Consider the following 26,956-nt stretch of genomic DNA (forward strand, 5'->3'; position numbering starts at 1 on the left):
CCACAAATGGACATCAATGATGTAATGCACTTCACCTAATTTGTACTATAGAGCCGTATGCATCCCAAACAGGTCGAAAGGTCACAGCGTAGATACACACAGTTCACAAATATGGTACATATAAGGGGTATTGGTATCCAATCCCCATTCATTTTTGCCAGCACCTTTTGAACCTTGACTGTGATGAGTACGAGTTTTGTCATCAGACAGATAAAGTTGTATGTAACACATGTACTGTACGTATGCAGGGCTGCAGGGGCTGCAGACTGCATGCAGGCGAAGCGCCAGCACCGAAAAAGAGCCCTAAAAGTTGCACTTTTATTTTCCAAATCCGACCCCAGGCCCGGGAAATTTGAAACTCAGCTCAATATCGCCAACAAGAGACTATTTTATCTCTGGCTCACAAGAGCTTCCCTGGTGGTATCGTCTTGTTCCGAGGCAATGTTTGGGAAGGTGCGGGCATTAGCTGCCCTAAGTTTCGCGGAAAGCTCCAAGCGATATCATTTCCTCGATTTCTCGCCAGAGTTTTCAAGACCGACGCAACTCGTCGTCAAAAAGTACTCAGCGTAGATTTCGTGCCGAATTCCGCCCCAAACAATTTAGGCTGACCTCTCGCCACCAATCGAACCCACTGATATATATCTACATATACACGAGCAATGGTTTGAGCCCAAAGAAGGACAACTTCACAACGAGCACGCTTTCTGAGGGTAACATTTTCTATGTACATCAGCATTAGAACACCATCAACACGACAAATTGACCAGCAGAAAGACTTGAAATTGCACTACAAATACAGCAGCTGTATAAACATAAGTAATCGAACAGAAAACTATGTAACTGGATGCCACCAAAAACAGTAAAGCAACCCAAATAGTATGCGCATACACTTATACATGAAGGAAGGCTATGTAGCCACCATACACTGGCTACGCACACGGGCATAATTCTGGAGAGCTCAGCATCAGCGTGCGCACACCCACACACACACACACATCTGCACGCACGCGCGCACACCCACACATGCGCATGCACACGCGCGCGCGCACACCCACCCACATACACATATGCGTATACACGCGTGCACAAACACACACCTGTCCTGTACTGTCGAGCCACTGCCACAAGGGCTGCGTGGGCATCGGAGAGAGAATAGGAGAACGCAGTCCCATAGACACACACACACGCGCGCGCACACACACACACGCACACACACACACACATGTACACAACAAGTGCAAGTACACACGTGGTAGCTTACTACAAGAGAATCACACAAGTTCACAGTGGGCATGAACTTTATTCACAGTTGGTCATACTGTCTTGGGCATACGAGGGAGGAGGAGGAGAGCAGACACAATGCGCTTCGACATGCTAGCACATGCACCGGTTTCGGACAGTGGCAGAACGTGACGGGGAGAGTGAGAGAGAAGAGAGAGAGAGAGAGAGAGAGAGAGAGAGAGAGAGAGAGAGAGAGAGAGAGAGAGAGAGAGAGAGAGAGAGAGAGCACCAGCGTTCCAGCTCAAGCTCCAAATTTCTAGTTGGTTCTCCTGGTCACAGGAAACAGAGAGCAGGGCTCAGGCAGTGCCGAGGAAGTGCTTGTACTTGGTGCAGTGTCGTGAGCAGGATAAACTTCCAACATCTCTACGCAGTGTAGCTCTTCAGGCTCACACGAAGACTCAGAAACCGGAATATACTTTACATGATGATTGAAAGTCCAGCAGCACAACAAAACTTCCAAGGACTGTTTTGGCGCTAGCTTCCGTCTCATTGGCGTGTGCTCAGCCAGTTTTGGAAAAAAAGAGTAGACGTTCATTCCTCGTTCAACCTGCAACGAACTGGAGACAACACAAACCAACAAGACGACAATGGTTGTCATCAGCTCATGTGTTCACCACCGCAGTGCTACCATTCACTTTCCTGCTCCAAATGCGCTACAAGGCTGCATGGTACAGTCAACTTCGCTAATAACGACTGCGGATTCGCGAATAACGACAGAATTTCCATGCCGCAAAGTCCCATCCCACTGTAGTACATATAATGAGACTTCGGGTATAATGACACTTCGCGAATAAGGACACCTTTTTGATGCCCCGCCGAGTGTCGTTATAAGCGAAGTTGACTGTACTACGATGTGACGGTAATAATAGACCGTGATTTGCATTTTCCAATGTCAGATTAGGACTGGTACACCTTCTATTCTTCACTGTTTCAGAAAACAAGGGCAAGATTTGATATGGATTATGTGATTGTTGGCTATGTCACCATTTGAAAGAGGGTTGCAACCGTGATAGCGCAGTAAAATGAGTTTAAACCTACGTATTGCCTGGTATACTCTGCAAGTACTCAACAGTTGGCGAGCAGAGAATTTCGTGCCAAATTCCGCCCCAAGGTTGTGCACAGCAAACAACTTGATATATCATTAGCCCTACCCTTGTTCTATACATACCCGTTGTGCCGATCGAGCCTGAGCCCTCCACTCGACTCCACGGTCCAATGACATTCGGTCATCATGGCCAAATTCAAATCACTCAAGTGTTGAGAAGTGTCTACGTCGTCGCACGCGGCATGTGTCGACATATAAAAATATGTATACGATAGAGAAAGAACTACTGAAGAGCAACCAACTGGTTTCAGCATTCTCCTTCAAAGGATAGGTCGGCGGCAGAGGACCAAAGCCGGACAATAGTTGGAAATTCTCAGCGTTGAATTTCTACAGGCTGTAGATACATGGAAAAGCTCGATTTCCCCGCCACGGAAAATAAAAAAAGTCTTGATTTGGGGTGCTGGCGCTTCGCCTGCATGGTGCAGTCCCTTATGCCAAGTGTTGGATTTCACTTGCCACAACTGTAGATTGTGTCATGCACACACAGATTTCATATTGTGTGACATTGGTTACCATAGAGATAGTCTGAAAGATGTCTGGAGTATGGAAGGGAAAATGTCTGGATCTGGACGAAGTATTGACTGATACTACGTCTGTTGCTGGATAGTTTCAATATGCGTGTGATAAGCACAGGAGGAGAATGCAACAGCGAGAGTGGTGTTATGATGATGGACACTGTAGTGGGTTGCAGTTCTTAGGTTTAGTAGGAAAGAAGTGTAAAGTCATACTTACCTGGCACAGGGGACGCCGTGATCAATAAGGCGGCTCCCTCAGGATGAGGCCCCTCCATTGCACTCCGTTGGGGCTGAGGCTTGCGATTTCCCCAAACGTGGGAAACTCGGGTGCACAATTTATGGTAGTGGGGGTTTGCGTTCGCGCAGCCCCTGTACAAAATGAATGGAAAAAAATACTTCGAAGTAGTTCATGATCGGTTGGGCAAATCCCGAGCAAGTGTGTGTGCTCCGAGTGAGCGTAATCGTTTAGCAAAATCCGACCGAATCTGTTTTTTATCCTGCTTTGACGACTAGAAACATAGTCGGCTTTGTACTTTTTGAAGGCTCATCAGTGAGCGAACTGAACTCTCCAAGGAATCAAAGAAAAATTAATGAATTTTGGAATTGAACCGGAATGTGTGGAATTGTACATTGCTGCTTTGGACCTCATGCTATTCTTGCTTACTCTGAGATTCAAGCGAATGCGTGCGTGTATATAGATAACAGAAAGCACTGAAATTGTCGCTGTCTTACAGCTGTTGTACGGTTGTAGACTTGTGGTACGTCATTTTGTTTACGTCATGTGTACGTGGTGGTGTTGATGCATGCGCGCGTTCCTATGGTGCGAAAAGCAGTCTTTGTCTTGAGTTCGTTATGTCTAGTTGTCCAAGTGGGGAGATGGCACGGGGCTAGGCACAAGGAGAGTAAAAATTAGGGGTGAAAGGGGTGATCCGGGTACCCGTCTGTTTAGCTGCTGATCCGTTAGCAAACCAGTGCCCGTTAGTCGTGTATGACAGTACAGTACGGTATTATTAGCTGGTTTGTACAGTCGTACAGTTTGAATGTTTTTTTTTTTTGCTGGTTCGATCCTGCGACATATGACAATTTTGACTGTTTTGCATGTAGCACAGTAAATGTGCATGCTGCGCTTGTCGCAATGTGGTGTATTTGCTGTTAATTCCATGACTTCGCATGTCCTCCTGGCACGGAATGTGGAAGGCTATTGTATAGTAACTGTTACTATTGGCTGCTAAAGGGTACCCAATAACCCGCCCGTTAAGCCACGTACCCGTTTGTAACCTTAAAGGGTAACCGCTTCACCCCTAGTACTACTAAAAATCCAGTTACAAGTTACAACAGTACCCTAGAGAATAAGCGAAATGGCTGAATGATGAAGAAAAAAAGAAATAAAAGTCAAAAAGAAATGTCCTCCCCGGCCGGGAATCGAACCCGGGTCTTCCGCGTGACAGGCGGAGATACTTACCACTATACTACCGAGGATTAACTGTCTGAAGAACTTCAGCTCCAGTACAATAGCCTTGCGCAGATGTAAGATATCCTTTTGCACATGCATAGCAAGAAGGCGTGGATATGCACACATTTACCGAGTGCATGTGTGGTTTATCCGCAGCTGGAGTGTAGAGTTTTTTCATATCACTTGAATTTAATACCTTGTGCTGAAGAAGGGCTTGGTTTTTCTTGAAAACGCAACTTCCGTTGAAGCAGCCTTGGAAAACGGAACTGGATGGGACGTTCATCATTTGGACCAGTTGCCTTTGGGCTCTAGAATCTATTCTTCAATGTTATTTTAATCATGCAATCCTGAGTGAGGCTAGGTTGTTCGAAGACGTACAAGATTGCACTTGCTGATATCCCAATTTGAAATGGCAGTTGGCTGTTGCCATGGAAACGTATTGCTACCGGCACTGATTTGACCACAACAATGTTTGACACTCTTGGTTATTTTAAAAAGCTGACTTACATTCGTGAGGGCTAAATCCTTGTGTTGAGTCTGGTGTCAAACCTATTCCGTAACTACTGACCCTAAACAACAGCATGTAATAAATAGCTTGTCTGGAATCTTGTGAAGTTCATACTCTGGTTTACCTTCAACCACGAATAAATCTTTCGCCTTTTACTAAAGATTTCCGTGGAGGTGGACATTGAAGGAGTCTTCAAATGAATTTTTCTTTAGCCCTTGCTCATTGAGCAGGGCTCAATAAATTACAAAAATGAAAGAGGAAAGACTGTTTTGTGTTCTAGTCCAGTTGATGTGCGGTTCAACAGGGCTCAACAAATCACCAAAAGTAAAGAAAAAAAAGACTGTTTTGTGCTCTACAAAATGTATGAGTCAGTTCGTGCAGTTCAACTTCTGTGCAAGGCCGGCGGGATTGCCTGGACGAAGGTCGTCCGACTCCAACATGAAATCGCTCCCCTGTGTCGCACGAGCGATTTCACTTGTAGCCTGTCTATGTACAGTGCACACGTGGGGCACAGCCGTACTAGATAGTGCAGTATTGCTCAATGAAATCCAGTCGTGTCGCTCAAATACGCGCCGGGCGCTGCGCAGCCCTAGACAATGATTGCGTCTAGTAGCGATCTAGTGCAGCCAGTTGGCACTCTCTGTTGTCATGGTGCCATCAGTGATTGGTTGGTTGCCTGCTCCACCACGTGCAAGCACTAAAAATTGGCCAATTGTTTTGGCCAAGCATTGACATGTCAGTACAGTATCTGGCGGAAATTATATGACAGGTACTTAAAGTACATCAACACAGATTTGTCGGAACTTTGTACACCAACTCCAATCACACCAGGTGATTTTCACGCCGATACTGTCCAATTTTGTACTCTAATTGCGCTTGATGAAATCCAACCGAGAGTACATGTTCGGTGCCCTCAACTTGCACAGCCCCTGACGTCCCGGAAGTGCCACGAATGTTGCCGGGCGTACACGGTCATGTACAAATACAATGATGTAATCAGAACCAGTACAGGGCCCCCATTTCACACTTTGGGTCGGATTTCACCGAGCCCCACTGTACAATGTAGAGGAGAAGATTGAGTGCATTCTGTCCATTCTGTTGATCTTTCATGAAGAGTCCCCACTGACTTTGTCTCTCATGGTTGCCGCCGACAACAATCTCCATTCCTCAGTTTGGTTCTTCATTGTCTCAGTGGCTGCGTACGATTATGCACATGAATCGATTCATGAATCCATTCGCATGCATTCAAGTCGTTCGATTTTCATGTCAGGAGCGCTGGAATCGATTCGGAATCCATTCACCCTGTTCACATGGGGTGATGTGAATAGCGCAAATCGATTCGCTGGCATAATCGAACGCACTCAGTATGATACGTTTTCTTATCAGCTGAATGCTGCCGGTTGTAGCTGGGGTATTTAGTGTTGGTATGGGTGTGTTTGTTCTTATCAGTTTGATCGCTGATATGTTGACTATATGTCAACATTCGATCAAATGTATTTTTGCTCGTTGGAGAGTGGCTCGAAGCTTGCTTCACCCTCTCCATGGATCACCCTGGTATTGCAGTTCTTCCAGGTGTGGTCCATTTCCCTTCCAGGGACTTTAATTAATTGAAATAAAGTATTCAAGAAGCTGTACTGTGTTTAGTTTCAATAAGATTACACAAGTACCACTCGTTGGAGCCTATCAGTGGGTGAATTCAATTTCGGGCAATTCTGGAATTTGTTATGGTGGATGCACCGTTCGATCACACGAATTCCGAAGAGAGGGCGGAATTGCAAATTCTTCCGCCAGAATTGACGCACTCGACGTACACGTCTTGCTAGGTCCACGCGCGAGCGGAGGTGTACTGGACCCCACATGATCTTCTTTCACGATTTTTACGTGTAGCCGTTCGTTTATTTGCCGCAATCCGTTCGTTCTGTTCATACGAGAATCACAAAACCTGGGTCCAGAATGTGTAATCGAAAGCGCCCATTGTTGCCTTTCTTTCGCTGTCATTAGACCTTGCATAACGTGTTCCTCAGCTTATCGAGTAGCGATTTCAACGTCCCATGGAGGTACTACGTTCTCAACTGAAAGTTCACTGTAGTATTGTCAATAATAATAATAATAATAATTTGAAACTCGGATGTTGAGCCATAAATAAATGTAGAAGAGAAAAGGACATATGGATACGAGTTAAGTTATTGCACTTTCTGACTGTATAATTTTAGTATCATGTTACAGTGATGGAGAGTTACTCTTAACTCGTATCCATATGTCCTTTTCTCTTCTACAATACTTCCTCCGTTAACAAAAACTTCGTGATGGAATTTTGAGGGGCTGATTTGGGCACAAACTGCCGTGAAATGAGTCGCAATCACTTTCTTGGCCTTCCCTGGCATGCCATGACAGAGGTACGATGCAAGGAAAGCGACCTTTCACAACAAGCCGAGCGGAATCGATGGTTGCGCTGTGGAAACATAGGTGATGACAGTCATGGCGAGCGAAACTGAAATACCACTTCTCCGAGGGGATATTGCGTTGCTTGGCCTCTCTGTCACTTTAGCACTGAGTAAGTTGGAGAGTGATCGAGAGCGATGAAACGGAGTAGCGAGCCCACACAATGAGCGAGTGAACAAGGAGCTGCTCCGATCGTACAGCTCAATGAAAACAATTCTGAACTCAAGATCTTGTTCAACCTGCGCAAAGTCCAGATTCGAATGCTCATGACCATGCATTCTTTCAGAAGTCCGCTGTCCGATGCGAGTCTCGTGGCTAAAGAAAGTCGACTGGACTTGCTAGCCGCTGCCGTTCTGTGCTGGCAGGGGAATCCATTAGAGAAAATGGAATCAGTTTGGCTGTGCCTTTACTCCTCGTTTCGCGGAGTTCGGACAGCGAAGATGAAACCAAGGAGTCGTAAAATATTTTTCACGACTCCCTGGTGGAAACGAGTAATCGCCATTGCGGCGAATCACGCAGCTTGAAAGCCAACTTATTTGAACGACGGCGACATCAAGGTCAGCGGAGTGTGATCAAAGAAGCCGAGGCAAGGCTGAAACGAGCTGAACAACGACTCGAGAGAGATGACGACTCGCGTACAGCAGATGATGACTCGCGTGCAGCAGATGACGACAGCGACGCAGGTCAAAAATGAATCGAGCGAAAGCGACGCAAACTGAACTATCTGCTCATTCCGCCAACAGTTTCTCTTGTAAAGACGCTGTACATAGGCTGAATCACCTTCGTCCAGTGATTTGCAGTCGATACAAACTGTTCTTGATCTGTTCTAAGCGTTTTCATATCCATCAAAATCCATCACGAAGTTTTTGTTAACGGAGGAAGTAGTAATAATAACTTTATTAGGATGACCCAAAGGCTGACCGCCTATCGTGGGGTCTGTCGCATTGAAGGATGATGGTACAAGAGAGTACAGATTGGGAAGGGGGACTACGATGAACAGGGTAGCGGCATGCCAGTGAGTAGACCTAATGAATTGAACAGAGGATATGCTTGCTCGGCGGAGGAGAGGCTGATGGCTAGCTGTGCTATATGTATTAGGAATGTCTTACACTGCATCTTGTATGTACTGTGTGTATGTGAAGGAAGTAGATTGTGTCATGCACACACAGATTTTATATTGCGTGACGTTGGTTACCATAGAGATAGTCTGAAAGATGTCTTGAGTATGGAAGGGAAAATGTCTAGGTCTGGACGAAGTATTGACTGATACTACGTCTGTTGCTGGATAGTTTCAATATGCGTGTGATAAGCACATGTGGAGAATGCAACAGCGAGAGTGATGTTATGATGATGGACACTATAGTGGGTAGCAGTTCTTAGCTGTAGTAGGAAAGCAGTGTAAAGTCATACTTACCTGGCACAGGGGACGCCGTGATCACTAAGGCGGCTCCCTCAGGATGAGGCCCCTCCATTGCACTCCGTTGGGGCTGAGGCTTGCGATTTCCCCAAACGTGGGAAACTCGGGTGCACAATTTATGGTAGTGGGGGTTTGCGTTCGCGCAGCCCCTGCATACAATGAATGGAAAAAAGTAGTTCATGATTGGTGACGTGAATCCCGAGCAAGTGTGTGTGCTCCGAGTGAGCGTAATCGTTTAGCTAAATCGTGCCGAATCTGTTTTTTATCCCGTATTGATGACTAGAAACATAGTCGAGCCGTCAGATGCAAAAAGGTACCTTATGACATTTTTGGCCAAATCGAGTTAACGATTGTTTCAGATACAACCTGGTCAGGAGAGTGTCGTGCAAAAAACCAGGTCCAAAAATCTCAATTCATCACCGAGTTACCCTGGAAACTATCCGGACTATCGATCACATATTCACAGAAAATACTTTTTTCGAACGCGATTTTCTCAACTGCGAGCAAAACGTCATAAGGTACCTTTTTGCATCTGACGGCTCACTGTCGGGTTTGCGATTGTTGAAGGCTCATCCGTGAGCGAACTCAACTCTCCAGGGAATCGAAGAAAAATTAATGAATTTTGGAATTGAGAACCGGAATGTGTGCAATTGTACATTGCTCCCTTCATTGGACCTCATGCTATTCTTGCTTACTCTGAGATTCAAGCGAATGCATGTGTATATAGATAACAGAAAGCACTGAAATTGTTGCTGTTTACCGCTGTAGTACGGCTGTAGTACGTTGTTTTGTTTACGTCATGTGTCCGCGGTGATGTTAGTGCAAGCGCACGCGCGTTCCTGTGGTGCGAAAAGCGGTCTTCGTCTTGAGTTTGTTATGTCTAGTTGTGTTCCCGTCATCTTGTAGTAATAAACAGTCTTGACAATGTAACCATCTTGTCATATTGTCCAAGTGGGGAGATAACACGGGGCTGGGCGCAAGGAGAGTAAAAATCCAGTTAAAAGTTGCAACAGTACCATCGAGAATAATGGGCCATTCACACTACGCCCAAAACGTGGCGTACGTTACGTTTTCGTCCGGATACCCATGACAACATGGAACGTGGCGGGAAAATCGTACCCCTGATACGAAAACGTAGACGACGTATCTAGACGCCTGTACCGAGGTTCGTTCTGTCGTTCCTGGCAGTTTGTGTCCAAAAGAAGCTGTGCGCACAGCTGTACGAAAAGCATATACGTGCCTATGTGAATGCACCTGCATGAAAACGTCGTCTGCCAGTGCGTCGTATTCCAAAACGTTATTGTAACGTAGTATGAATAGCCTATAAGCGAAATGGCTGAATGATAGCATGAAGCAGATGAAACCCTCCATGCCAGGAACATTCCCTTGGCCGTTGCAGTGGTAAGTAAAGATGAGTTTCCTGTGTCTTCTCTCTGATGCTACCGGACAATAGCATACTGTATAGCAGGAAATTTTCGGACGGAAATATTTTCGGACAAAGCCGAATTTCGACATTTCGTACGGATTATATTTTCATACAGTGGTGCATGCTAAATGCACTTGTTTGCTTGCGGTACGCATGTATAGTGTACATAACTTCACAGGAACAAATTTTAGTACGGAATTAATTTTAGTACAAAAGAGGGCGTGTATGAAATCGTACGAAAATAAATTCCGTCCGAAAATTTCCTGCTATACAGTATACGGTCAGATGCCGTGCAGACAACATCGATAAATGTACTTTTTGCCGTTCCGACCATCCAGACTCTTTAGGTTTCCTGAATTCGAACACTCAATCACAGTCTCTCCTAAATATTTTGAGGAAAAAAAGAAATAAAAGTCAAAAAAGAAATGTCCTCCCCGGCCGGGAATCGAACCCGGGTCTTCCGCGTGACAGGCGGAGATACTTACCACTATACTACCGAGGATTTACTGAGGGAGGCTCTGCAGCTCCAGTAGAAGTCACACCAAGATGCGAGGTATTCTTCTGCACATTCTTTGCAAGATTGCCTATGCACACGTTTGCCAAGTATAGTTGTGGCCAAAGAAATCTGCCCCGTTTGATGAAAGCAGAGCCAAGGCTCATGCGGCCACTGCGGCCCTCGGATGGGTGTTTCGAACCATGAACGATGTAATTGACAGGGAAGTGTGGCACTGCTTTTGCCTCGTCGACCGGATTTCTTTGGCCACGGCTATACGTGTGTGGTTCATACACAGCTGGACTGTAGAGTGACTACGTATTGACACTGATGATACTACTACACCCAGGAACAGTGAATACACTGAATCATCTTTTGGTTCAAGAAGTACTTGATTCGTACCTTGCAAGTGCAGTTTCCGTTGAAGCAGCCTTCTAAAAACAAACCTGACGAGATGTTCGTCATTTGAACCAGTTGCCATTCTTGTCTTCAACTGTGTTTCAATCATGCAGTTCTGATGAAAACTAGGCTGGTTGGAGGTGGAATTGCACGTGCTGATATCCCTATTTGAAATGGCAGTTGGCTGTTGCCATGGAAACGGATTGCTATCGGCAGGCAGTGATCTGACCACAACAATGCTTGATACTCTTGGTTATTTTAAATACCTGTCTTACACCCATGGGAGTTACATTCTTGTCTGGAGTTTAGTAGGATATGTTTGACCAAACATATTCCGTAACTATTGGCCCTAAAGAACAGCATGTAGTAAATAGCTTGTCTGGGATCTTGAGAAGTTCATACTCTGGTTTACCTTCAACCACGAATAAATCTTTCGCCTTTTACTAAAGATTTCCGTGGAGGTGGACATTGAAGGAGTCTTCAAACGAATTTTTCTTTAGCCCTTGCTCATCGAGCAGGGCTCAACAATAATTTTCAGAAAGAAAGTGAAATCCTGTGCGTAAAGTGCAAGAGTTGCTTGTATATTTGTGAAAGTTGTACCCAGCCACACAAATGCCATCACTGACTTCTTCTGTGAATCATCACGAGTTTACTTCGCACTGCACCATCGCAGATCGCGTCACAGTCGCATCGTTGCTGAAAGTTCACTGTTGTGATGTATCGACAATGAATTAAACAGTGAACATCCTTGCTCGACGGAGGAGAGGCTGATGGCTAGTCGTGTCGTATGTACAGTTGCGCTCGGTGAAATCCGACCTAAAGTGCCAGACTGACGCCTTGTACCAGTTTTGATTACATCGTTGTATTTGGACATGTGTACGTCCAGCCGCATTCGTACCACTTTCAGGGCATCAAGGGTTGTGCAAATTGAGGGCGCCAGATGTGCACTCAGGGTCGGATTTCTCCGAGCGCAGGCTCGAGGCTTGCGATTTCCCCAAACGTGGGAAACTCGGGTTCACAATATATGGTAGTGGGGGTTTGCGTTCGCGCAGCTCCTGCATAAAACGATTGAAAAGAAAAAGTGAAAGAGTAGCGAAAATGGAGCGAAAGCTGTCACACATGTTGTTGGCCAAATGAAAATCTCTCGAAAGATCCAAGTACTGACTGACATGCAAGGCTTGTTCAGATTATGAGATGTCGAGTAGGGGAGTTTGTCCGGGATGATAGTAGAGTTTATCTGTGATGATCGTGGTTGGTCGGTGATAACTGATAGTTGCCATGGCAATATTGTGCGGTAATTGCCACAGCTGTGGTACAACCCAGGAGTGCCTTGAAGCAGTATTCTGTAATGGTATAGATGGGAATATATAGGTTGACAGGAGCATTTAAGAGAATTTGAGAAGACTTTTGCGATGAGTGGCACTGTGTTCTGTTGAGGTATATGTGTTTGGAGATGATGGTTATGAAATCAGCTTTGCGCAGTGGTAGTACCATAGCCAATGAGGTCCAACCGAGGCGTGGTTATTGCTAGTTGAAAACTTTTCCCAATATCCCGCATTGACGACTTGAAACATAGTCGGCTTTGCAATTTTTGAAGGCTCATCCGTGAGCCAACTTAATTGAAATCAAAGAAAGAGTGGCAATCGAAATTGAACACCCACATGACTGTCTGCTTATCTAGTAGATCAGGCAAAGCACGAAAATTGCAAATGCAAAGAAACCGCAGAGATAAACTTGGTCTATCCATTTTCGGCCTCCCAGACTCTTTCTTCGTATCATGCCAGAGTCTTCTCCCTTTTACCAAGTGTACATGAAACCCAGGGTGTGCAGCTTGGGACTTTTTCTACTATGGGTGTCTGTCAGGGCGGAATTCCATGATTACATCATCAAATCTGAGGCGGGAAGTGGTGTAGTGCGTACAACCGAGGTGCAGTTGTGCAGAAAGAGACCTGCTTGACTCCTGTTTGTAAGCACTGCGTCACTAAAATGATGTTATCACGGAATTTTGCCATGACAGAAACCCATCAGGGCTGCACATTCTGGGTTTCATGTACTTCTTGCTTTTACCCTGCTTTATTTTGAGAAAAAAGAAAATAAATGAGACGCAAAAAGAAATGTCCTCCCCGGCCGGGAATCGAACCCGGGTCTTCCGCGTGACAGGCGGAGATACTTACCACTATACTACCGAGGATTGACTGATGGAGGATCTTCACCTCCAGTAGAATAGCCTTGCGCAGATGCGAGGCATCCTTTTGGACATGCATAGCAAGAAGGCATGGATATGCACAATGTCATGTTTACCAAGTACAGGTAGGGTTTATTCACAGTTGGAGTGTAAATTTCCGTCAAAGCAGTCTTGGGCCTTGATGGGATATTCGTTAGTTTTGGCCAGTTGCCTTTGGGGTCTAGATTCTTGTTTTCAATGTTATTATTTCATGAAGTAATGAGTAAAACTACATGCAGGTTGGTTGAAGACAAGATTGCACGTGCTGATATCCCAACTTGATACGGCAATTGACTGTTTCCATGGAAACGTATTGCTACCGGCAAGGATGTGACCACAGTGATGTTCGATACTGTTGGTTATTTTAGAAAGAGCTGAGTTACGCTCATGAGAGTTACATTATTGTGTTGAGTCTAGTAGGATATCTGGTGTCAAACCCATTCCGTAACTACTGGCCCTAAACAACAGCATGTAATAAATGGCTTGTCTGGGATCTTGAGAAGTTCATACTCTGGTTTACCTTCAACCACGAATAAATCTTTCGCCTTTTACTAAAGATTTCCGTGGAGGTGGACATTGAAGGAGTCTTCAAATGAATTTTTCTTTAGCCCTTGCTCAATGAGCAGGGCTCAATAAATTACCAAATGGAAAGAGAAAGGAGTACTGTGAAACTTCTATGCAAGAAGCTGTCCGGCGTCCCAGATTGTTACTCACCTGCATTGAACTTTGAGGCACATAAGTAAGGTGATGTGTTGCATGGCTGACTTCTTCTGTGAATGCTATTTCGTAAGTTCCCTTCGCATTGCACTGTCGCAATCGCATCGTAACCGTAACTGAAGGTTCACTGCAGTACTTGTATCGGCAATGAATTGAACAGAGAACAAACATGTTTGCTCGGCGGAGGAGAGGCTGATGGCTAGTAGGGCTGTTCATAAGAAGTTAGGTGCATTCCGAAATGCTACGCATTACCTCACTTATTCTGCCCGTCGCATGTTCTATTTACTCATCATACAATCCAGCTTACAGTATGCTAGTTCTGCGTATGTCAATAATTTAAGTCAAGGAAACTGTTGAAGACTGGGAATGCTGCCATCAAAACAATATTCTGCTTGTCCCGTATAACACCCCCCCCCCCCCTTGCTTTGTGTGTGTCCAGCCTGCACTCTCTACAGCAGCGTATTAATCTTAAACTCCTTGTATTGACTTATCGCTGTGTCCACGGCCAGGCTAGCCCACTTCTGCAGCAACTCATGATTTCAGCTTGGCATGCACGGTTGCGGTGGCCCGTGGACAGGCACATCTGCTCTCAGCCTTCCTACTGCCCACAACCGCTTTGGCTTTCACTCCCTCGCATGCAGCACAGCTGCACGCTGGAACACCCTCTCTGCTGAATGCCGTCTCGCCGACTCCCCCGCTATCTTTGTCACGCTTGCCAAGCAACACCTGCACTGATTCCCTGTAAGAAGGCAATAGCCTGTTTGGATTACCCTGTTAGGAAACTTCACTTCTCAATTCCAAAAACGGACTCTTCACTGCGATTCGAAATAAAATTGAGATCAACATTATACCATGGATTACCCAAGTGAAATACAAATATATACTACTACTACTAGTGCAGGCTGGCTTACGCTCAGTCTCATATTTACTGTGGTGATTTGAACGAAGTGGATCGTGTGATTTTTCGCACACAAATTTCATATTGCGTGGTGTTGGTTGCCATAGAGATAGTGTAAGGTCGAAAGATGTGTTGAGGATGAAAGGGAAATGTCTGGATCTGGACGAGGTATTGATACTGCAACTGTTGCTGGATAGTTTCAATATTTGTGCGATGGGTGGAAGAGGAGAATGTGACTACGAGAGTGGTGTCATAATGATTGCCACTGTAGTAGGTAGCAGTTCTTAGCTGTAGTAGGAAAGAAGTGTAAAGTCATACTTACCTGGCACAGGGGACGCCGTGATCAAGAAGGCGGCTCCCTCAGGATGAGGCCCCTCCACTGCACTCAGTTGGGGCTGAGGCTTGCGATTTCCCCAAACGTGGGAAACTCGGGTGCACAATTTATGGTAGAGGGGGTTTGCGTTCGCGCAGCCCCTGCATACAATGAATGAAATGACGAAATTAGTAGTAGAGGAATTTAGTTTGGCAGTTTTATCAATATGGCACGTGGACAATGTAACTTGGCTGTTCGTCGTTTTTATCAGAAATATGTACAGTTCCTGGAGTCTTTTTAAATATCTCAGCGGCAGGGAAAAGTTGAGCGAGACTGGGGAATTGCAACGTGCTGCTTGTTCTGGCGAAGTGGCCCCCTTGTACTGAGTATGTATTCTCAGAGTGTCGACTTGCTATCATGCTCTAAATCACTACATGTTCTTTCTCACGACTCGGACTATTAAAACAATCTGAATGAAGAAAACCATCACAGGTGTTGTTGACCAGTTGAAAAATCTCGAAAGATACCCGCATTCACATACTGACTGACATGCAAGACTTGTTCAGGGAGGTGATCCTGAGAAGTCGAGTAGGGGAGTTTGTCCGGGAGTATTGGAACAGTTTTTGGGCATACGGTCACCATGGAGATAGCAGCCAGTTACCATGGCAATGCTCTGCGGGTATTTACGACACATGTGGTGCAACCCAGCATTGCTTTGAAATTGTATTCTCTAAAATGGCGTAGATGGGAAATATCTAGGCTGAAGAGAGTTTGAGTAGAGTTTTGCAATGACGTGCACTGTATTCTGTTGAGGTATATGTGTTAGGAGATGATGGTTTGGAAATCAGCTTTGCGCAGTGGTAGTACCATAGCCAATGAGGTCCAACCGAGGCGTGGTTATTGCTAGTTGAAAACTTTTCCCAATATCCCGCATTGACGACTTGAAACATAGTCGGCTTTGCAATTTTTGAAGGCTCATCCGTGAGCCAACTTTCAAATGAATCAAAGAGAATGAGATTTGGAATTGAGAATGAGAAGGTGTGCAGTTGTTCATTGCTCCCCTACTTTGCAGCCCGTACTACTCTTGCGGACTTGGAGATTCAAGCGAACTCGTGTAACAAAAGCACGGAAATTGTCGCCCTGTACAGATGTAGTACCATGGAGAACAGGGCAAATGAAATGTCCGAGTGATGTCTTCCCTGAAAATGCCACTTATAAAAGTTCACCAAATTTCGGACTTGATAGAACCCGAAAGTTTGGTGAACTTGTTTTCCTGCTTTTTAAAGGCCACACTGGGTTTTTTCTGTGTTTCGCGTCCCCAGCGCTCGTGTATTTCATAGCCGGAGTTAAAAAAAAACTGAACGTGTGCAATGTATATGTACGTATAGCTTTTATACACGTGTGTGGGTAAGTTGGGCCGCCAGTCACGCAATCACCATGCTGCCCGTATTCACAGTACTTGGACCGCACGCTTTAGTAGTGCGCCCTCACCACATAGGATGCAGGGTGATATGAGCGGAAGCGCGTGGCCAGAAACGTCCCTATCCAGCTGATATGGACACAGTTTGGCCAGTTTGTACCACTCGGTGCGTTCTTTCCTGCATTCATTGCATTTGAAATGAATACATTCATGTACGTGTATGGTAATCATGTACATGTATGGACTCTAATAATGATATGCATGAACAGTCAGTGTCTTTACTAGACTGTACACATAACTATACAATGCAGTACACACTACAATGTTTTTGTTTTTTGGGATGTTTTTTTCTTCATTTTTCCGCCTTCCCTCATTGATGGCATCGAGTAAGGCGGTGTTTACATGAGGCGTTTCAACCCGGGTTGAGTTCGACCCGGGTCAGATTTCAACCCGCCATGTGCATAAAATGAATGGCGCGTTTACATGACGCATTGCGCTTGACCCGGGTTGAAATTTCGCCCCGGGTTGATTTCAACCCTCCCCCCAAGGGGGGGAGGGTTGAAATCAACCCGGGTCAAGAACATCGTACAAACGTACTTCTGTGCGTATCTCGCGCCAGGTTTGAACGGCACTGCAGATGCAAATTTCGCGCAAACGGATTCACGTGACCATACAGGACTGTAGAAGTGGACTTTTGGCGGCATATCAGTATTTGACCCGGGTCAACTGTCTTCATGTAAACTCAACCCGGGCTGAACTCGACCCGGGTTGAAATTTCTCATGTAAACACAGCCTGAGGTGACGCGAAACATTAAAAAAACGATGTGGCCCTATTTTTGGGGGGAAAAAAAGAAAGAAATGGGAAGCAAAAGAGAAATGTCCTCCCCGGCCGGGAATCGAACCCGGGTCTTCCGCGTGACAGGCGGAGATACTTACCACTATATTAGAGAGGTTCTGCACAACGAAAATTCGAACGAAGTTTCGCGACAGCCCTTGCGAAAATGTGTACGAATTTTCGCACGAACTTTGTGTTCTGCACATTTTCGTAGTTTGCACGCGCCAAGTGCACGTACGACATGACTGAATCTCACGAGACTTCCTACGAAAGTTGATTTCGCGTTCCCTGCAAGTTTCGCGTCCAAAGTTGCGAAAGTTCGTGCGAAGTTTCTCACTTCGTGACGTAGAGCGAAAGTTCGTACACATTTTCGTTTTGCAGAACCTCTCTACTACCGAGGATTGACTGTCGGTGGATCTTCAACTCCAGTACAATAGAGTGGCAAAGATGCAAAATATTTAAGAAGCTGTGGACACGCGTCCATGGAGCTATGAAGCCGAGACCTCTGGTCGGCGGAGCTTAATGGGCCCCACCACCACACTCCATCATTCACCCCAGTGTCTGGAGATATGTGGATTTTGTAGAAAAAAAACACACACACACACGTTTACCAAGTCCATGTGCAGTCTATCTACAGCTTGAGTATAGAGTGTTTCAGGATCCTACGCCGAGAAAAGGTGAATACCCTTGAATCGCCTTATGCTTGAAAAGAGCTTGTTTTGTATCTTGAAGACGCAGTTTCCATTGCAGCAGCCTTGGACAAACAAACCTGGATGGGACAAACAATATCTGGACCAGTTGCCTTTGGGCTCTATTTTCTTGTTTTCAATGATATTTCAGTCATGGAATCCCGAGTAAAACTAGCTTGGTTGAAAACCCGATTACACGTGTTGGTATCCCAACTTGAAATGGCAGTTGGATGTTGCTATGGAAACGTATCGCTACCGGCAAGGATGTGACCACGATGATGTTTGATATTCTTGGTTATTTTAGAAAGCTGACTTACATTCGTGAAAGTCAACTCCTTGTGTGGAGTCTAGTTGGATATGTTTGGCCAAACCCATTCCGTAACTACTGGACCTAAAGCACAGCATGTAATAAGTAGCTTGTCTGGGATCTTGAGAGGTTCATACTCTGGTTTACCTTCAACCACGAATAAATCTTTCGCCTTTTACTAAAGATTTCCGTGGAGGTGGACATTGAAGGAGTCTTCTAATGAATTTTTCTTTAGCCCTTGCTCACTGAGCAGGGCTCAATAAATTACCAAAGAAAGGGAAATTCAATTTCTCATGCTTTTGCTGGTAGCTTACGCTGGTGTGATATTGGATTTGAATCCAGGGCAGGATTGTATCTTCTGTCACATGTGTCCCGGTTTAAAACAAGCTCTGCTTGGCTGATAACAGACCCTCGCGACTGTTACGGCATGTGATGGGCGCACGAACGGGTACATGCCGAGATCACAAAATCATTATACCCTGACGTACCGCCGGAACACCCTACCACCAACACATTTCCATTCCTTGGAGTCGGCCAGCCATGGCCTCGTACTCAATTTTTTTTAAGCGCTTGAACTTGCTACCTTAGTCAACGTGCTTATACCGGCGAATACAAACGGAGTTCCAAGATCCGAATGCCGAAGCACTACGTGCGTAAAAATGTATTATGCCTGGTCATCATTGTCATTGGTATGAGTGAAGATGCACTTGGCTGGGTTGCTTCTCTACTTCTGAACTGAGAAATCTGCCCCGTGTTGTATTATTATTATTATTATTATTATTATTATTATTATTATTATTATTATTATTATTATTATTATTATTATTATTATTATTATTATTATTATTATTATTATTATTATTATTATTATTATTATTATTATTATTATTATTATTATTATTATTATTATTATTATTATTATTATTATTATTATTATCATTCTCGTATCCGTCTCGAATGGGACTCACAACGGCAGAATTGACTGTGAGCATGTGTGTGTGAGAGTGCGAAAACCCCGTTCTGTATCCTCAAAGAGTAACCAGCAGCTTTCGGCCTGTTGTTTATCAATAAAATAATGCCACCTCCACCAAACGCGCTCTCTGGCTCCAACTCCAACTTGTAGTCATGTTGCTATTGTGTGAGGTTGGCCAGAGAGCACGTTTGGTGAAGGTGGAATTGCTTTATCGTTTTGTATCCTGATTTCAATATGAGAAGATAGTGTCAGTCAATGTTGATCTACGATGAATATTCGGAGTATTGATCTCTCTCTTCGTTGCTATTGGCAACGGCCTTCACTTGCCACTGGTGCTTCGTTTTGTGCGTGACATGTTTTCCTTAGCAACTCAATGTAGCACGTTGCAGCTAAAGTATTTCATGTTGGTGTATGTGTGTTGAGTTTGGCCATGTCGTGTACTTTGTCACCTTAGCGACCAGTCGACGCCTTTCTTGCGAAGATTTGCTTACAGTTCTCTTCTCTAAGTGTCTATGGGTGATGTGTGATTGTTTGTGTGTGTGTTCTGGGTTAGTATGTTGTGTGTTTTTGTGGAAGAGGTAGTAGGGACACTGTAGTTTGAATTTGTAGAAAGGAAAAGAGCGTGGGAGGTGAAAGTTATCGCTTCTCGGCCTTTTGGCTAAGATCAAGTGTAGTATCTGTTCTTATCAGTTTGATCGCTGATATGTTGACTATATGTCAACATTCGATCAAATGTATTTTTGCTCGTTGGAGAGTGGCTCGAAGCTTGCTTCACCCTCTCCATGGATCACCCTGGTATTGCAGTTCTTCCAGGTGTGGTCCATTCCCTTCCTGGGATTATAATCAATACAACGAAAGACTGTTTATTTTGTGTTTTCTTTGCTTGCGCGTGTTTTTACAGGCATGTGGTCTGTTTCTCTCGCAGTATGTATGACCGGGCTGTTGAGCTATGGGTGAGTGGTATGCGAGTGATGATGGTATATTTTACTCGTGTGTGTGTGTGTGTGCGCTGCACGTGCGTATTTCACATGGAAGTGTACCTGTGTTTGTACTTGTGGGTGCCCATGTGTTTACCTGAAAGTCATGCAGTCAACCTTGCGAATAACAACAACTCTTGTTTGGGCACGAGGAAAGGTGTTGTTATTCGAGACTTGTCATTCTTCGTGAGGTTGAAAGTACACAGAGAAATGGGGACTTGGTGCGCTGATTGTGTCGTTATTCACGAGTTTTTTGTTATTCCCGATGTCGTTATTCATGAGGTTACCTCTATGTGTACATGAATGGGTATGGTGTGGGGCCAATGCTTGACCAAGTGTTTTCATGTGCCGTGTCTTGTACGTGCATGCACTAACGCATGCTGTGCATGGTGTGCCCGCTCTGTCTTCTCCTAGCCGGCATGTTCAGACAAGATGATAATACAAGCACAGAGTAAGTGCAAACGTGTGTTCAGGTTGTGCTTGTTTGAGATCATCGGATTGTCTCTGCGCTTTGTACAGTATGAAGGCCTAGTGTTGCAAGCAATGCACTTGAGGAGACTGTAGTGGAATGATGGCAAAGCCCCTGTGACCCAACCCAAGCGGCCACACAACCAAGACGTTTTATTTAGCTTACATTTGTCACTACAAGGAAAAAAGAGAACTAACAAAAAGCCATGATCTCGGAACTACTCCTAGTACTAGTAGTAGTAGTACTTCACTTGACCTAAACCGGAACTAAATCGTACCCGCACGGTACGCAGCGCAGACTGCACGTACAGCAGAACATAACCATGATAACGCGACGCAGCTTGGAAAGCCAGCTAGCTAGCTATGTATGAAACAACGGACCGCAAGCATGACAGCGGGAAATGCAAAGGGCCAGTCGGCAACAGTACACAATGACGATTTATGCTATTGGGTATCATTCATGGCTAGACCTAACACTGTATGCACGTGACATGTCGCCAAGTTATTGTTCTAACCAGAGGAGTAATTGTCACCTTCAGCAGCATGGATCTAAGAGTAAGACTAAGACTGTATTCATCATCAAGACTTTCTACAATCAACAGAGTAAGCTCTGAACTTGACCATTCTCTTACTTATGTACTCGCTCGCTCACTGACACGTTGGCTCTCTCACTCACTCATTGTTAATTCCTAACTCACATCCTCGCTGTCTTGTCTGTGTGTGTGTGGTGTTTGTGTGTGTGTGTGTGTGTGTGTGTGTGTGTGTGTGTGTGTGTGTGTGTGTGTGTGTGTGTGTGTGTGTGTGTGTGTGTGTGTGTGTGTGTGCTTGTTTGCTGTGTGTATTTGTTTTCGTGCATGCGTATGCGTCATTTGTATACCAATGCATTTGTCCAGGTGTGGAAAGGTCTATCTCAAGAGAATGCTATCCATCCATTTCTCGGTGGCTTCGTTCCATATCACCCGGTACGTAGAAGTCAGTAGAGGAAGGTAGCTAAAACCAAACCGTACTGGTTTGTTAGCCTGCCAAGTTTAATATGAGCGCGGAGAGGGTAACGCGGGTGCAAAGAATAGGATTTTCTGGGATTTTCTGGGATTTTCTGTCTTTGGCTATGGTGTGATGGGTCTGATCTAAGGCTAAAGCACTTTTTTTCTTTTACAAAAAAACCCACGCACCATTTGATGGCACAAAGCAGCAAGGCAGCAATGAGACGTATGGAATGGCAGGAGTGGGGGAGAGGCAGGGGCAGCTTGACCGACCATAGGGTCTTCATTACAACCCAAGCGCTCCACGAAAACAAAATATTACAGAAAATACACCGGGGGGGGGGGGGGTAGAGACTTCCCACCGCTTTGGGAGCGCCATCCGTGCCTTGATCCTTGGATGTGGTGGCGTTCCTCCATTGCAGAAAATGCAGTTTGACTGAGCCTCAGACGAACAGTAAAAATTGGGAATGGTGCAGAAAGATCTTGTTTTTAACTAAAGGGGGTTTCCCCTCAGCATTTTTTGTTTCTTGACGATATATGCACCATGTTGCTTGGCGGGCTCACTTCCTGGGACTGTGTCCACCAACGTAGTCGTGTCGTTTGGGCAGCATTTTATGGTTCTATGCGTCCAGGATTTTAGCCTGCAATGGTGCACACGAAATGCGCACTACGCTCCGACGAATGCATTGTCTGCTACTCGTGTGGTGGTTTTAGCGTACCGTGAGGTGCCAGCCATGAATGGTGTGCTGACCAATTGCCTGGACACTAGTATGTTAGTACTTTCAGACTGTGTAGTGAATCTACAAAACGCATTTGTGACATGGGGTTTCTTTGTTCTTCTCCCCGTTTGTTTTCTTCAGCTTCCTCCATACCCTCTAACCCGGTAAGTTTTATACCCCTTCATTGTTGTGGTAAAGTTAATTAAGCTCTCACTTCACGTGCTCATTTTGACGCCAATGAAATGTTACGTGTACATTGTAGCTACATGAGGCAGTACAACAGAGACGAAAAGCTCGTGACTTCGAGTTTTGTGTTCAGAAGCACTCATCAGACCCAGCAAGGACCTCAGACACTCTGTCTACAGTGTAGGTATCGTATTTCCCCGATTGTAAGTCACACCTTTTTACACTAAACTTCAAGGGCAAAGAAGGGGGTGCGACTTACAATCGAGTGTGACTTCTTACTTATGTGAATGCATTGAGACGATTTGGTTCGGACGTGAGAATGGGCTGCGACTTATAATCAAGTGCGACTTATATTCGGGGGGGGGGGGAATGTGGTACATGCTATCACCCACAGACTTCTCACCCGGGAGTAGTTCAACGGTGCAGTACTTCACTACTCCCTGCTTTTCGCAGGCTTCTCACCCTTGGCCAGGGTGTCAGTACGTGTCACATACATAATCTTTGTTTAGTCTGCAGTAGGTCTATTCCTAAGGATACACCGGCTTGCAGTTTTCAATAGTACCCCGAGTGTTGGCTTTATTAACTGTAGCTCTGAGAGGCCTTTTTTAGGCTGTTGCTATACATGTACTGAAAAATACTTCAGCAAGAAGAGACTGTTTGAAGTGCAAAGTGCTGTTTGGGTGTAGTAGATGGCTACAGTGGAGGCTTCTCGTTTTCAGCAAGATCACTTCATCTAAAAAACCCGAGAAGTGAGTATAAAATGTCTTCCTACATTTATTGTCGGGCACTTATTAAAAAAGGAATAATGTGCCGAGGAACGAATATGCTCGAGTTCCCCAAGTACAGTGCATACGTACTAAATGTGCACGTAGACTGTCGTATAGAAAATTAAGAACAGCCTGGGCTACAAATCGGATCCCACTAGTCTTCAGCACCCGGCAGTATTGTTTTTAATTTTTGTTTGTGCGTCTACGGGCCGTCTACGGGGCATCTTTTTTCTGTGGGTCTGATCCTACTAGCACGCACGCACACATACCTGTGTGTCTTGCTGTCTACAGCGTTGGGTACCTGTTTGTTCATGTTGTTTTCGGTGTTTCTGTTGCCGTGTGTCGTGCAGGTTGTCTTCATGCTTGTAGCTGGCATACGGCCTGTCAAAGATCCCCTCTACCTGGTCGATGCGTTTCACGGTAAGTGAGTTTACGTTTTGTTATGTACTCGTTTGAATAGCACACCATGTCTTGATGTAATGACAGGTAAGCAGAGCGGGAAGCTGTCACAGGGTACCGTTTGAGAGAAACTCAAGACTACCAGTGGCGTCCAGACGGACCTTTCGTAATGTTATGCTGTGCTCTGCGTATTGAGCACTTTCCCAGGCGGTTGGCATGCCGTCTCTTCCTCTCTGGATTTTCCATGTTCCATGCGTATGTTACTGTTGTGGACATCGAAATCTGATGGGATCATCGAGGCCGGCGCCCTTGCTTTTAGCGTGTACATGCACTGTAGTTCATGTACACACTGTAAACATGGAACAGCGGTGCTCGCAGCTGCATGGTCAGCTCCCCGTGGCCGCGTGTGACTTCTCAACGGATGTCAATGTCCGCAACAGTATGCGTCCGGCGAGTGTATGATTATGTGTTTACAGTCAACTTCGCTAATAACGACTGCGGATACAACGACAATTCGCGAATAACGACAGAATTTCCATGCCCAGAGCAAAGTCCCATCCCACTGTAATACATAATGAGACTTCGGGTATAACGACGCTTCGTGAATAACGACACTTTTCTGATGCCCCGCCGAGTGTCGGTATAAGCAAAGTTGACTGTACATGTCTGTATTGTGTTGTATGGTTCCAGTGTAGGTCACATGACCTTGTTTGACTTTGTTTGTAACTCTGTTGCCGTTGGCGACACCTGTCTGTTGTGAATGTTTCATACCACAGTCCGTATCTGCACATTAGACGGCCATTCTGGTCATGTGGTGAGATTTGGATTAAAGTGCTAGGCTGGCAAGCGTGACATGCGTTCTATTGTTTCCTGGGTAACTGGTTGTCACCCTGGTAACATGACTCGTCTGCGGATGCTTCCAGTGTGCTTCGATCTAGTCCCGGCTGTGTTTATTTGTAGTTTCTATGGCTTCTGTGAGTGTTCTGGGTTAGTATGTTGTGTGTTTGTGTGGAAGAGGTAGTAGGGACACTATAGTTTGAATTTGTAGAAAGGAAAAGAGCGTGGGAGGTGGAAGTTATCGCTTCTCGGCCTTTTGGCTAAGATCAAGTGTAGTATCTGTTCTTATCAGTTTGATCGCTGATATGTTGACTATATGTCAACATTCGATCAAATGTATTTTTGGTCGTTGGAGAGTGGCTCGAAGCTTGCTTCACCCTCTCCACGGATCACCCTGGTATTGCAGTTCTTCCAGGTGTGGTCCATTTCCCTTCCAGGGATTATAGTAAAATTATAGAAAGTATTCAAAAAGTTGTTTGACTTTTTGGGGTCAACTCAACAAGGTAACGTTTTGCAGCCACATATCTCATACACTGCCTTTCAATAAATTGTTTAATGTTTTCTGTTGTAAATATCCTGGATGTATCACACTATATTTATTTATTTATTTCTGCACCTCGTGGCATGTCGAGACAGCCAATTGAATTGAGGAGAGGGTGAGACCAACCACGGAAGAAGAGAAAAAAGAAAATGAAGAGCACGTACACAAAGTGGGAAGGGATTAGCAACTTACAAAGCAATGGGATGCTCATACACTATAGTACCTTTCTCCTAACGTCGTATGTAAAAACATTCTCATGATCTATTCTTTCATAGTCATTTGATCTTGCGTAAGTGTTCCTAAACTATAAAGTAGTGCTTTTTACGTCACCTGGAGGTCCACTGTCCTACATGTACTGTTAATGAATTGAACAGAGAATTTGCTTGCTCGACGGAGGACAGGCTGATGGCTAGTTGTGCTGTGTGCAGTAGGGCTGGCTTACGCTCTGTCTTGTATTGACTGTGGGGATTTGAAGGAAATTTATAGTGTCATGCGTGCACACAAGCATTAATTTTCGTATTGTGGGATATTGGTTACCATGGAGATAGTGTGATGTCGAAAGATGTGTTGAGGATGAAAGGGAAATGTCTGGACCTGGACGAGGTATTGACTGATACGGCGGCTGTTGCTGACTAGTTTCAATATGTGTGCGATAGTGAGAAGTGGAGAATGCAACTACGAGAGAGGTGTCATGATGATTGACACTGTAGTCAGTAGCCGTTCTTGGCTGTTGTCGGAAAGCAGTGTAAAGTCATACTTACCTGGCACAGGGGACGCCGTGATCAAGAAGGCGGCTCCCTCAGGATGAGGCCCCTCCACTGCACTCCGTTGGGGCTGAGGCTTGCGATTTCCCCAAACGTGGGAAACTCGGGTGCACAATTTATGGTAGTGGGGGTTTGCGTTCGCGCAGCCCCTGTAATAAATAATGAAGAGAAACAGTGGGGCTCCTCTTGATTATTTCTTGCCACTCAGACCGAAAACTGATGAGCAAAAAAACAATGCAAAAGGAGACCGTCACAGGTGTTGTTGGTCAAATGAAAACCTCTTGAAAAACCTCGGATACTGATGGACATGCAACAATTGTCCACAAAGTTAGCGGTGAGAGATTGTACATCGTGATGAATGGAATACTACAGTCCGTTTCAAAAAGATTTGCAATCCTGGCGATCGCCCGCGGAGTTTGGCGTCTTACCGTATGAGCACTCGAGCGCTGCCTGGAAAAACTCACTGTGAACTCGAAGAAATATTCCGCGCGAAAGCAGGAAAAATGACAACTCACTCACGTTGATACAGTCATGTACGTCTACATCTGTCGTCTGGTTTACAACAAACGAGTTCTTCCTCGTATCGATAATGGAGTCAGAGAGGACATGTCGAAACGAAAGTGTTGTAAATGTTGACGAGCGGCATGGGTCCCAATTCGTTTTGTGACCAAAATAGTTTCTTTGAGCTGCGATGCAATTTACTCACCGTGTGACGAAAACGACATCGACACGGACTCATTCCCAAGGCCATGACTTGGCAAAGCTATCCGTGTGACTTCGACGACATTTTGAGAAAAGCTTGACTTGAGGATAGGTTGGGATTTGAACTCACAACTTCATGGTCAGCAGACAGCATTCATAACCACAAGGCCAAAAAGGAAAGGATAAATCGTGGGTTTT

General features: G+C 45.2%; 1 protein-coding gene and 16 non-coding genes across 17 annotated transcripts in view; 14 read left to right on the forward strand and 3 right to left on the reverse strand.

Annotated features, from left to right (window-relative positions):
* The window catches only part of LOC135819449 (glycosyltransferase 1 domain-containing protein 1-like), a 144,099-nt gene that overhangs the window by 66,239 nt on the left and 50,904 nt on the right, over positions 1-26,956 (forward strand). The window contains exons 4-8 of the mRNA XM_065332662.1: positions 20,317-20,368; positions 20,807-20,843; positions 21,754-21,822; positions 22,704-22,726; positions 23,866-23,935. Of these exons, the coding sequence (XP_065188734.1) occupies positions 20,317-20,368; positions 20,807-20,843; positions 21,754-21,822; positions 22,704-22,726; positions 23,866-23,935 (251 nt within the window). The remainder of the gene's footprint in view (positions 1-20,316; positions 20,369-20,806; positions 20,844-21,753; positions 21,823-22,703; positions 22,727-23,865; positions 23,936-26,956) is intronic.
* LOC135820372 (U1 spliceosomal RNA) lies at positions 3,111-3,273 on the forward strand. The gene has a single exon (XR_010554099.1). It is a non-coding gene; the product is annotated as a U1 spliceosomal RNA (small nuclear RNA).
* Trnad-guc (transfer RNA aspartic acid (anticodon GUC)) lies at positions 4,309-4,380 on the reverse strand. Its single transcript has one exon. It is a non-coding gene; the product is annotated as a tRNA-Asp (tRNA).
* Positions 4,973-5,095, forward strand: LOC135820312 (U5 spliceosomal RNA). The gene has a single exon (XR_010554042.1). It is a non-coding gene; the product is annotated as a U5 spliceosomal RNA (small nuclear RNA).
* Positions 6,252-6,450, forward strand: LOC135820374 (U2 spliceosomal RNA). The gene has a single exon (XR_010554100.1). It is a non-coding gene; the product is annotated as a U2 spliceosomal RNA (small nuclear RNA).
* On the forward strand, positions 8,711-8,873 carry LOC135820315 (U1 spliceosomal RNA). Its single transcript, XR_010554045.1, has one exon. It is a non-coding gene; the product is annotated as a U1 spliceosomal RNA (small nuclear RNA).
* Positions 10,578-10,649, reverse strand: Trnad-guc (transfer RNA aspartic acid (anticodon GUC)). The gene has a single exon. It is a non-coding gene; the product is annotated as a tRNA-Asp (tRNA).
* Positions 11,438-11,560, forward strand: LOC135820316 (U5 spliceosomal RNA). Its single transcript, XR_010554046.1, has one exon. It is a non-coding gene; the product is annotated as a U5 spliceosomal RNA (small nuclear RNA).
* LOC135820302 (U4 spliceosomal RNA) lies at positions 12,510-12,649 on the forward strand. The gene has a single exon (XR_010554032.1). It is a non-coding gene; the product is annotated as a U4 spliceosomal RNA (small nuclear RNA).
* Positions 13,159-13,230, reverse strand: Trnad-guc (transfer RNA aspartic acid (anticodon GUC)). The gene has a single exon. It is a non-coding gene; the product is annotated as a tRNA-Asp (tRNA).
* On the forward strand, positions 13,770-13,889 carry LOC135820321 (U5 spliceosomal RNA). Its single transcript, XR_010554051.1, has one exon. It is a non-coding gene; the product is annotated as a U5 spliceosomal RNA (small nuclear RNA).
* LOC135820334 (U1 spliceosomal RNA) lies at positions 15,193-15,355 on the forward strand. The gene has a single exon (XR_010554064.1). It is a non-coding gene; the product is annotated as a U1 spliceosomal RNA (small nuclear RNA).
* On the forward strand, positions 16,038-16,177 carry LOC135820303 (U4 spliceosomal RNA). The gene has a single exon (XR_010554033.1). It is a non-coding gene; the product is annotated as a U4 spliceosomal RNA (small nuclear RNA).
* On the forward strand, positions 18,576-18,698 carry LOC135820324 (U5 spliceosomal RNA). The gene has a single exon (XR_010554054.1). It is a non-coding gene; the product is annotated as a U5 spliceosomal RNA (small nuclear RNA).
* Positions 20,054-20,244, forward strand: LOC135820352 (U2 spliceosomal RNA). Its single transcript, XR_010554081.1, has one exon. It is a non-coding gene; the product is annotated as a U2 spliceosomal RNA (small nuclear RNA).
* On the forward strand, positions 24,992-25,182 carry LOC135820340 (U2 spliceosomal RNA). The gene has a single exon (XR_010554070.1). It is a non-coding gene; the product is annotated as a U2 spliceosomal RNA (small nuclear RNA).
* LOC135820331 (U1 spliceosomal RNA) lies at positions 26,046-26,208 on the forward strand. The gene has a single exon (XR_010554061.1). It is a non-coding gene; the product is annotated as a U1 spliceosomal RNA (small nuclear RNA).

Source organism: Sycon ciliatum, chromosome 6, assembly GCF_964019385.1.
Source record: "Sycon ciliatum chromosome 6, ocSycCili1.1, whole genome shotgun sequence".
In the NCBI taxonomy this organism is placed as follows: Eukaryota; Metazoa; Porifera; class Calcarea; order Leucosolenida; family Sycettidae; genus Sycon; species Sycon ciliatum.